This window comes from Ostrea edulis, chromosome 4, assembly GCF_947568905.1.
Source record: "Ostrea edulis chromosome 4, xbOstEdul1.1, whole genome shotgun sequence".
Lineage (NCBI taxonomy): Eukaryota > Metazoa > Mollusca > Bivalvia > Ostreida > Ostreidae > Ostrea > Ostrea edulis.
Genome location: NC_079167.1, coordinates 80,637,917 through 80,649,670, shown reverse-complemented (window position 1 = coordinate 80,649,670; position 11,754 = coordinate 80,637,917). Strand labels below are relative to the sequence as shown.

At 36.3% G+C, this 11,754-nt stretch overlaps 1 protein-coding gene and 1 pseudogene across 2 annotated transcripts; one reads left to right on the top strand and one right to left on the bottom strand.

Moving 5' to 3' along the window:
- The first annotated feature begins 3,697 nt into the window (after positions 1-3,697).
- On the top strand, positions 3,698-7,235 carry LOC125669345 (perlucin-like). Of its 2 annotated transcripts, XM_048903825.2 has the most exons (5): positions 3,698-3,825; positions 4,797-4,876; positions 5,017-5,104; positions 6,142-6,358; positions 7,144-7,235. In XM_048903825.2, the coding sequence occupies exons 1-5, from the start codon at positions 3,756-3,758 to the stop codon at positions 7,166-7,168; spliced, it is 480 nt and encodes a 159-aa protein (XP_048759782.1). In that variant the 5' UTR covers positions 3,698-3,755; the 3' UTR covers positions 7,169-7,235. The 2 variants fall into 2 exon arrangements, with proteins under 2 accessions (XP_048759782.1, XP_048759783.1); XM_048903826.2 differs by having other exon boundaries at positions 6,142-7,235.
- Positions 7,236-7,752: 517 nt separating this feature from the next.
- On the bottom strand, positions 7,753-7,854 carry LOC125672470 (U6 spliceosomal RNA; annotated as a pseudogene).
- Between the last annotated feature and the right edge of the window lie 3,900 nt (positions 7,855-11,754).

Sequence of the window (11,754 nt, the reverse complement as noted above, 5' to 3'; positions counted from 1 at the left end):
GCTGAAATCATCCCGTTTGTCATAGAGTTGAGTTGTCAGTTTGCCGTTAACGTCTACTTTCAATAAAATATCTAAATATGAAGCAGAAGTGGACGACTCTGTGGTGTCCTTTATTTCGAGTTCACTGGGATATATCGAAAAGACATGAATGAAAATTATTATTGTCAATAAATGATACGTCGTCGATATATCTAAATGTGGCATTGAAGGCCATAGTTTAAAAGTTTAAAACTTGGTATGGCCTGCTTATACATACTTTCATAACAGAAAATGAATTAAAATCTGAACCAAAAGTAGTTAATTGAAATTTCCAATAGTGAGAACCCCCCAACCCCCCCCTTCCAAAAAACCCAAAATATTTATACAAATCGCACTCGTTAAGAGTATTAGGCATTTAAACAAAACTTTAAGGGATTTAATTTCCTGCTAATTTTTCTTCTATTTCCTACAAGCTTTCAGCAAAATTGGGTACATTATGTTTTATTTTATTAAAAAAAAATCAATGTGTGAACGCGCAAATTTATGTAGCAAAAAGGCCCATGACAAATAATCAAAATTGATTGCCATTTCAGTTGAATCCTATGGTAATTCTATTTTTCCTACAGTAGATTCAGTTTTTCAATTTCCAGTGTATTTTGCTGATATCCGATAGGAAATTTAAAGATTCTGTAGAAAATTGGAACACCTTTATACAATTGTAGTATGTATTTGTTAAAACACATTTCAGGTTTTTGTTTTAATATTTTTTTCCTTCTTAATGTACCATGTCTACCTTTCCTAGGCAATGTCTGAACTATCGAAAATCTCACTTTCATTTTGGCATATAAAAAGTGTGAAGATTACGAACAGTGATCAATGAAAGGCGAAGACAATGAACAGTGATCAATGTCATAACTCCCACATCCCGTGGGGATCCGAGTTAGAATAAGTCCTCAGTACCCCGTGCTTGTCGTAAGAGGCGACTAAATGGGGCGGTCCTTCGAATGAGACCGCAGAAACCGAGGTCCCGTGTCACTGCAGGTGTGGCATGATAAAGAGCCCTCCCTTCTCGATGGCCGTAGGCGTAGAGCATAGACCTAGATTTTGCGGCAATGGTGACGTCTCCATATGAGTGAAAAATTCTCGATAGGGACGTTAAACAATATACAATCAATCAATCATAACTCCCACAAGCAATACAAAACAGAGAGCTAGGCAAATTATAAAGATTACATAATGGAGAATAGGGCAAACACGGACCCCTGGACGTACCAGAGGTGGGATTAGGAGGAGTAAGCATCCCACCGCACTTTACAAGAGTGAGCCGTAGTCAAGGACAGATCTATGAAACATGTCCGACATCACTCAACCTAACGACAGCCTGTATTTGTAAATAAGAATATTATAATAGCTATAGAATTTGAGGAAGGGTGACTCTAATCCCTATAACATATTTTTGTTGTCAGTTTCAGTTTAGAAATTAATGATACGCAGAATATGGTATCACGTATTGAATCAGATGGGTGACATTAGTGCCATGTGGAGGACAATTACTACATAATAAAACTCTTTCTAAATACTTAATTAGCCTGACAATATAACCAGCAGGAATCTGTTTCTTTTGTTCACTAATTGAAGAGGATCAGGTAAGTTATCTTGTGCATCAGGTGTTTTATATTCACTCACTCTATGATACTGGGCCATATGAACATGTCCATGTTAAGGGCGTTAATGAAATTAAAGTACTGTGAATACTTTGATTTTCTTAATAGCTAATATGCAGGATATAAAGGAAGCTATGGATCCAAAGTTTGATCTGAAAAGCATCGTGTTTTCAAATACCGGTATATTGGATAATGAAATGATTAATCCCAGTTAAAAGAACCCAACATGCACGACTCCTGACATGAAGTGAAATTATTCATGGAAGCGAAAATAGTGCTTCAGAATTAGGACATTATTGATTGATTGATGTTTTTCCGCCACACTAAACAATTTTTTTCAGTTATCTGGTGGCGCCCAGTTTTTTATTCGTGGAAGAGAAAACCCAGATACAATGTACCTGGGAAGAGACCACCGACCTTCCGAAAGTAAAGTGGGAAACTTTCTCACTTACCGGCGCGAGCGGGATTCGAACTCGCTTCGACAGAGGTGAGAGGCCGTGTAATTTTGAGCGCGATGCTAATTGTAATTGTAATTAAAAGATTTATATAGCGCCCTATCAACATTAGTTCTCTAAAGCGCTTTACAAATGTGAAAGAAAAGATAATATAAAATCGATGTGCACATACATGTGAATAAAATATTCATAGTGTCAGAATTAAAATGCATAAATATTATTATTAATATATAGCGATATGATATGATTACCCTAATAACATATGAAACAATTTAAAACAACCCTTAGGAATAATTAAATACATAAAAAGGACATAGGCATAATAACAAACAGCAGGGTTTTTTTTGGTTTTTTGTTGTTGGTTTTTTGTTTTTGTTAACAGCACTGCAGAAGCTGTATGTAAGAGCACTAAGTATATAAAAATAATCACAAATTAAAAGCTAATCTAAAGAGATGCGTTTTGAGGTCCACTTTAAAATTAGACAATGAAGTACATTGTCTGAGTTTAAAAGGCAGAGAATTCCAGAGACTCGATGCAGCCTTGTCCAAACATCGATCCCCATATGTTTTCGTACGTGTCCGAGGTACCTGGAGAAAATGCAGAGATTCGGATCTTAGTGATCGTGTGGGATTGTAAACTGTAAGGATATCCTTTATGTAAACTGGAGATAGGTTGTTGATAAAATCTAATAAAGAACACGTCAGGAGAGAGAGAGAGAGAGAGAGAGAGAGAGAGAGAGAGTTAACAAAACTATATCAAATCATACCTCATAATGGTATGCAAGTTTTATTACAGTAAGCCAAATGTTATAGTCTTACTATAACAAATCGAAATTTGTATTGACTACTTTGTTTAATTATTATACATATGAATATAAATATTATGAATGAATTATATTGTAAATGAATGAACTCATAATATTAAAATATCTATATCTGTAAATAAAAATATCAAAGTTTTTTTCACAATAAATCAGAATCAAAATATTTACTAACTGACTATAGTTCAAAGTTTGCAATGCAGTGCATTTATGCAGTAAAGTTTGCACTACCTACATCACATTAACACTGTATTATAATTAATCTATAGTAAATCAATGGACCAAGATTCGCACTACAACACAACGATGTGTCAACGTTGTCAAATAGCAAATTAAGTATAGAAGAATTTACTATCGTAAAATTATCTTATGATAGTATATTTGTGTACTGGGGTGGAACACAAAGCTTATCTAAATCCTGATTCAGGTGAGCTGAATATCACATTCTGATTATGCTTACCCCTAGTCCCTTGCTAGCCCATTTATATGGTGTCCGGATAGGGCCATTTGCAAAAGCGTGACTGCGCGTTAGTCACAACACGCCGTCACGCCAACAAGCAACGCACTTTCGCGCAGACAAGCAACGCGCCTTCGCGCTCTCACGCCAACAAGCAACGCGCCTTTGGGCAGACAAGCAACGCGCCATCGCGCCTTCACGCCAACAAGCAACACGGAGTGAGAGCGCGAAGGCGCGTTGCTTGTTGTCGTGAGAGCGCGAAGACGCATTGTTTGTTGGCGTGACGGCGTGTTGTGACTAACGCGCAGTCACGCTTTTGCAAATGGCCCTATCCGGACACCATACATTTATCTTCGATAAGGAGTTCGTTTGACAGATAATGACCATGAGCATAATGAAAACTAAAATTTTGGCCACTTGTTTGGTATTAGTCTGCTCTACAACAGATGGTGAGTGAGGTATATATTTTCAAAGACTTGATTATAACGTCTGATTTCAGGCACGCTACAACTCATTGGTTGAGCGTTCGCTTCGAAACCGGGAGGTCATGAGTTCGAGTCGCTCGTGCCATGGCCGCGTCAAATCTAAGACGTAAACATAGGGGGTGATTGCTCCTTCGCTCGGCATTTAGAATTGAGACACACGGGTCTTTCGGATATGATCTTTAAAAACGGAGGTCCAGTGTCGTGACAGGTGTTGGCACGTTAAAGAACCCCCACTGCTACGGCCCTGAGGGCTAAGCATACAATGCAGGTCTAGATTTGTGGTACTTCACCTATGATACCTAGAATGCCCATACTTCACATTAATAATAACACGGTTTTTTCTAACTTGATAAATAATATATTACATACATGTATTATTTACTAAATGTATATATAATAACTTCTTATCTTAATATCTCTGTATACCATTGCACAATGGTGATGAGATCCAATAAATTGACTTGAATTGAACCTATATGTACAGCTGGTGACGTCTCAGTATAAGTGAAATATTCTCGACCGAACGTAAAACAAACAAACGTCTGATTATGCCACATAATAACATCAGTGAGTGTGCTGCACACGGAGGGAATAATAAAGAAAGAATTTGGACCTTTTTCACACAGCCTTCAACCTTTAGCGAAGAAGGGATTGGAAATTGCGGGAAATTTCAACTGGATGAAAAATAGAAACATCTTCATGCACAAAGATTAGAATCTGTGTAACTCTAATAACTTTTTATTAAGTTATAAAAATGTGTTTGCTCTTGAATTGCGAATATAATACGGATCTTTTCCAGAAACAATGAAAATTACTCACAACAAAATGGAAGATTAGGTATTTCTTAAAATCGAGATAAATGTATACAGTGATGAAATTATAAGTGATATACATTGTAAATGATTCTTTTGAAATACAATATCTATTTATTCAAGGTTGTGGCATTGGGTGGCTGCAATTCAAAGATAAATGTTACCTGTTCACTAATACACAGGCTTCGTGGGGCACGGCACAGGTATGTATTGGGGTAGCCTCAGTTTAACTCATTCATTTGACATAACACATTACATTGATTGTCATAAAACCCCAGATAAAGATTAAAACTGACATAAAATGTATTTGACTCTCATTAAATACAATAATCGTTTGTTATAGATTATCTGTGGCGCTTTCCGTTCTCATCTTGCCGAGCCGAAGACTAAAAGCGAATCACACTGTCTAATGAACCATACAGACAATCTAGGTACGTTTGAAGACGTGTTTTCCTTATGAGTTTACATAACCTGGTAGATGGCCATTCCATACTATTTTTAAAGTTATATCTAGCTGACTCTTACTACGAAGGGGACTGATGCACGAATTTCCCCCTTTGTTTTTGCACTTTTAATGATCAAAATCTACTGTCTAATGTGTTGAAAAGGTTTCACAAAAAATTAAGGTTTCATATACATTATGACAGACGCTTGTTATGGAGAGTTTATTATTTGTTGTGTAAATAAAGATTGAGGTATGTTACTGTTTGCACAATTTTGAAACTGCATGGTTATTGATCTACGTTTATGAATTGAGAATTTGATATACATCACATTTCAATTATTCTTTTTTTTTTTTAATTCCTTTTTTTTTTAAATTAGCATTGTCCATTGTACAAATAGAAATTAAGTGCATCATATTATATACTTTTATAGGTAAGATGTACAATGGATATATAATCACTCATACCAACCATTCATACTCCACTCATACATTTCAAAATTAACTGAAATTATACCTATAATAGTATAAAAAAAAATATAAATTTATACAAAACATGCAATAAAAAATATACTATTCAGTGGGTTCAAATATATTTCAATTATTCTTAATGAAGTCAAGTGTGCCATTACACAGTTAAAATTGTTTCTGTGCAAAATTAGGATGCTTTGAATTACAAAATTGAAAATTTACGAGTTTGTTTGTAAACATAAAACAAGGCCCGAGTCTTGTTAACTAACCGCAAAGTTAATACTGTAATATCGTTCTTTTTTCTTGCGAATTAAGACAGTCCAGACATTAAAAGAGTTATGTATTTTTAATGTTTTACATCAAACATAATTGCCCCAACCCCTTGTTGATACCGTGGTTCAGTGCCTTTAAGCGATATCGAAGTTTTCTTACAGAAATGACCAAACAAGTAACAATAAGTTAGAAAAAATGAATTCTCCACTTACTCTGCTTTGTTAACAACATACACGTAGTCATCTGAATAACATTTGTATTTATTGGATTTAACACATATAGGTGGTAACTTTTGGATCGGAATTTCTGATATAGTGAAAGAGGGGAAATGGATTTACACATCTACTCAGCATCCAGTCGTAATCCATGACTTCCACCCGACTAATCCGAACAGCCAAAACATCTCCGACTGTGTGGCTCTACGGCATGACTATCAAGGGCATTGGTCCGATGAACCCTGTCATACAACGTTCTATTTCATCTGCGAAAAAGAAAATGTGTAATTCCGCTTTCTTTAAACATTCTAATGAATTAATCAGCGACATATTATTGCCCTCATATCACGTGTCAGGTCACCTTGCCACTTTGTGGCTTCTGAGTCTGTCGCTGTTATGACATGCTGTCTAAGTAACTGGGAAACAGGAGTTCAATTCTCGATTATGAGACTGCATCAAACGTAAGGAATTTAACATAGGTAATGGCTGTTTTTCAAAAATTTTGGCATCTGAAGTGATCAGTCTCGGGTTTTTCGGGTATTACCTTAAAAACGGAAGTCGTGTGCCAAGGCGCAGGTTGCACCACTCTATTCATTTTGCCTATATGTTCTTTGACCTGACTTACATCTACAACAAAAATAAAAAACAAAAACAAACAACCTACATGTATTTAATTCCTTCTTTGATGTTTTTACTCACCATACTGGAGCCCACCTCTTAAGGAAAGTCCCATAATACAAGCAAAATTCCTGGAATTATTGTCTTTTAGCCATGATTCGACGATAACCTCCACATAGATAGAGTGATGCCGCCTATGCGTTGGCACGATAAAGAAACCTCATTACCACATCCCCTAAACGCCATTCATAGGTATACATTTGTGGTACTTCACGTAAAGCTGTTACTGACGTTTCTACATTAGTGAAAGATTCTCCATTAGGAGAAGTGAAATGTTGTATTGTCTGTCCAAGAACACAGAAGTAGAGGAAGTTCATTGCTTGTTATTGTCCTTTCTATTTATAGAACATTTCGTATTGTACTGTGATAATCTGTTACCTTTCTTCTCCAGAGATCATGGACTTTTAATTGGTTGAGTATCAACCTGACACAACAATGGTCAATCAATTATTCAAATTTCCACAATAAAACTTTGTACATCAATTATTTCTTAATATTTGGAAGTTCAATTCAGACAGAGATGAAAATATGGCACAGAAGATATATGTTTTGGAGGGACCATCAGATATCTGACATACAGGATATGATATACTTACAACATGATATCAGGAGATGTGTAGGTATTAGTGAGGACTTAAACAGTAGCTGATAGGGCGAACCTTCTGTCATTACAATATAGTTTGTGTAGGTATTAGTGAGGACTTAAACAGTAGCTGATAGGGCGAACCTTCTGTCATTACAATATAGTTTGTACTTACACAGTGAGGCAATGGTAGATTTCAGTTGACAAGTCTTCTTGAAAAAAAACAACAACCAAAAAACAAAAACAAAAATAAACCAGCTACGCCTAAACCTTTAGTTTTGAACCTTATATTAATAAATATTCCTATTTAGTGATGTAGTACAATACGACTGCAAAAATATAATTGGACGAATTCTTGATCATACACATCAATTATAATATAATTAATTTAAAACTTTTTTTTTCTTTTTCTTTTTTAAAAATATGGAACGCTTCACGAATTCGCGTGTCATCCTTCCGCAGGGGCCATGCTAATACTTGCTTTTTGGCAGTACATATATTAAAATTGGAACGATACAGAGAAGATTAATTTAAAACTTGATATGACCTGCTTATAGATACCTTCACATCAGAAATAAATCTAAATCTGAACCAAAAGTAGATAATTGAAATTACCCATTGTGAGGAAAAACCTATTTATACAAACCGTGCTTGTTAAGAGTACGAGTCATAGTAAACAAAATTCTAAGAGATTTAATTTTCTGTTAATTTGTTTTTTCTATTTTCTGCAAGATTTCAGCAAAAGTGGGTACACTATGTTTCATTTCATAAAAACATCAATATTTAGAGTTAACGCCTTACGAGTTAACTCCCGTTATGGAGACCAGCAATTCACTGTTACTTTTACATGTACAACGAACGATAACTCGCGGGGGATGCGCGATATTCGGTACCTAGTTTTACCTAATCACCAGAGCATGCGCACTACGGGTGCTTTCTTTTGGAATCTGTAGATGCTGCAGACGACAGTTTATTGACCCACAATTGTGTTCCGTTTTATATGCCTCATTTGACCAGGTTATTCAAATGATCCATACTTAAGGGAAGGGGGCTTTATTGTGCAAGATGGATTTATCACGCGCTTTTAGATTGTTACCTGTACATCCTACAGATTTTTCCTTATTAGGCATGTGTATAGATGACCAATTCTACATTGACAAATGCATGCCATTTGGATGCTCCATTGCTTGTTCGACATTTGAGAAGTTTTCTTCTTTACTTCATTGGATAGTAGCAAAAGAGGCAAACAATAGCAATATCATCCATTACCTTGATGACTTTTTGTTTGCTGGTAAGCAAAGGTCTCAGATTGCTATACCATCGCTCAAGTCTTTAGACAAACATGCCAAGCAATCGGTGTTCCCACAAAGGATAAAAAATCCGAGGGTCCAACCACTAAACTAACATTTTTAGGTTTAGGCATCGACACAATTAGTAAAAAAAAATTATCCCAAAAGAAAAGTCTATCGAGCTTTAGCAAATGTTGTTATTTTTGACCGCGTCAAACAACGTTAACCTTAAAGAAATGCAGTTCTTGCGCGGCTTTTAAATTTTTTTCTCGAAGGCAATCCCAGGTAGTAGAGCATTTACTCGTAGATTTTATAACTCTACCATAGGTGTACGCAAATCTAACTTTCGTGTGCGAGTTACTCAGGGTATGAAATTGGATGTTCAGGTTTGGTTGGACTTCCTTGAGAACTACAATAGCCAAATGTCATTTCCGGCATTAACTTGGTCATCTAATACCTCCTTAAACGTATTTACAGATAGTTGTGCTTCTTCGGGAGGTGAAACATTTTTCAATAACATATGGCTGGTTATTAGGTGGCCCATTATATGGGACTCACAGATACTCAGGGACATTACCTTCTTAGGATTGCTACCAATTTTGTGTGCAATATGGGTATGGTCAGATTGTTTTACTGCTAAGAAACTGTTACTCAATAATGACAATCTTGCGTTAGTGCATATCTTAAATTTCCAGACTAGCAAATCAGAAAGGGTTATGCAGCTAGTGCGACCTTTAGTTCTGCTTTGCTTAAAACACAATATACAAATAAAAGCAGTCCATATTCCCGGATGTAGGAATTCAAATGCTATTTCTCGCTTTCAGTGGGATCGTTCAAAATCACTGGCTCCTCAGGCGGACATGTATCCTACCCAGTTACCCCCGGCATTATGGGAAATCTTGAAGGTCATGTAGAGTCACTATTTACAGCAGCAGTTGCCAAAAACACAGCAGCAACTTATCACAGAGCACTCGACTTCTTTACTAAATTTCGAATTCAGTACATGCTTCCTGCACTATGACCACCTTCCGTTGAACAAATTGTATATTATTTAGCTTTTTTTTTTTATATCTGCAAATAACATATCACATTCATCAACAAAATGTTACATTAGTGGTCTCAGTTATCAGCTTCAAGTCCAAGGAAAACAAGACACAACTAAAGTATTCATAGTTAAGAAAATGCTAGAAGGCATGCATCATTTAAATCCTTCAAAGGACATACGGGCTCCTCTTTCTCTCGCCCTCTTAAATCACTCCCTTCAGTTTGCAAAACTTATTATGAGGCCACATTGTTTACTTTGGCCTTTCATTTTGGCATTGTTTGCATTGCTTAGAATCAGTGAGCTAACAGTTTCTCACAACTCTTCACTTGTAATTTCCATCCAGGATCTTTAGTTCCTTCAAAATCAAATTAAATTATCCTAGACAGACCAGTATGCTAAAGGTTTGATTGTTCATATCGGGCTTAGTAGTGACACCACTACCTTATTTCAAACATTGCAGGAATATCTACATAGTAGACCAAGATCACCTGGCCCATTATTGCTTCACGTAAATGGCAAGCCTCTCACTTCATATCAGTTTACTTCAATATTGCACAAAACCTTGCAGTTTATTCAAGTTGACATATCTACATTTAAGACACATTCATTTTGAATGGGGGGGGGGGCATATGCACCTCATAGGGGTTTCAGAGGAAGATATCAAAATCAAGGGTGGGTGGAAGTCTAGTGCAATTAAATCTCCTAGGCACCCGATCCCACCTCTGGTGTGTCCAGGGGTCCGTGTTTGCCCATCTATCTATTTGTATTGTTTATAGGAGTTATGAGATTGATCACTGTTCGTTATCTTCACCTTGCATTCGGGCATGATTTTTCATAATTTCCAAATGCTTGCGACAGTCACATTATACTGGTTATTAACTATATGCTAAGTTTGCAGGTTCCCATAAAACTGTCTGGATAATTGGATCATCCTTGATATATCATGCATTTAGCCACACTAACATCTATTTTGGTAATCATCACCTGAACCTTCTATCCAGGAACATTTCCATCAGATGGTTTGTCCAGAGGGGCATGACATGCGAACATATGACACCTAAAATTCAAGGATTGGTTGATCTGTTGGGCCCTCCGTATGTTATAATGTTGCATTGTGGTTGCAACAGCATTGGTACAATGTCTCTAAGACAGTTGCAAATATTTGTTAAAATAACCATTTACAACCTATATCAATTGTTACTTAATTGCAGATTTATTTGGTCTGAAATTTTGCGTCGCACTTATTATCGTCACATGTTCTCTTTAACTTCTGCAGAAAAGTCCTGCAAGAGAATATATATTGCGATGAGTGCATTCATAATTCAAAGGGGGAGGGGGATATATTTTATACTCAGATCTTAAATCTTGTTCCCCTGTTTTGTATCGAGACGGGGTTCATCTAACCGATATTGGTCAGATTATATTATTGAATGCCATTCAAGGGGTCTTTACACTATTCTCAGGGAAGGTGCACAACAGTTCCCACAGCGAACAGTTGACTAATGCCAGTTGATTAGTTAATGGGAAGTTTGTCATGGTATTGGCCAAAATTTGCCACATGTGGTGGATGTCTCCGGACACCTTGCTCCAAAGCAGGTACTCGTCGACATATGGCCGAATTTTGATCTTTGAAGTCCGCTCTAGATTCCTGTTGTTTTCCAGGGGCCGGGGCAAATAATTGGGCTTTTGTCATTTTCATTGAACTTGCAACGCCATACACTATTGAGAAAATTGGTGTAGATCACTGTCATTGTATATCATTGTCATTGTGGAAAGTTCTCATCGTGTGACTAACCAGTTCTATGACTAATGTTACATCCTTTTCATTGTTTAAACACTTGCTTACCCTAATTGTTCATATCATTGTTCAGTCAGTCATTTGATTTATATATAAATCCATGACAGACACTGCCAACAGTCTTAGCGATTTATTGTGTCGACATAACCGAAGGCGCAATGTAACAAAAAGGCCTTTGACAAATATTCAAAATTGATTACCATTTCAGTTGAATCTTAAAATTAGTCTTTTTTTCTACAGTGGATTCAATTTCCAATTCATTTTGCTGATATCCTATAGGAAACTTC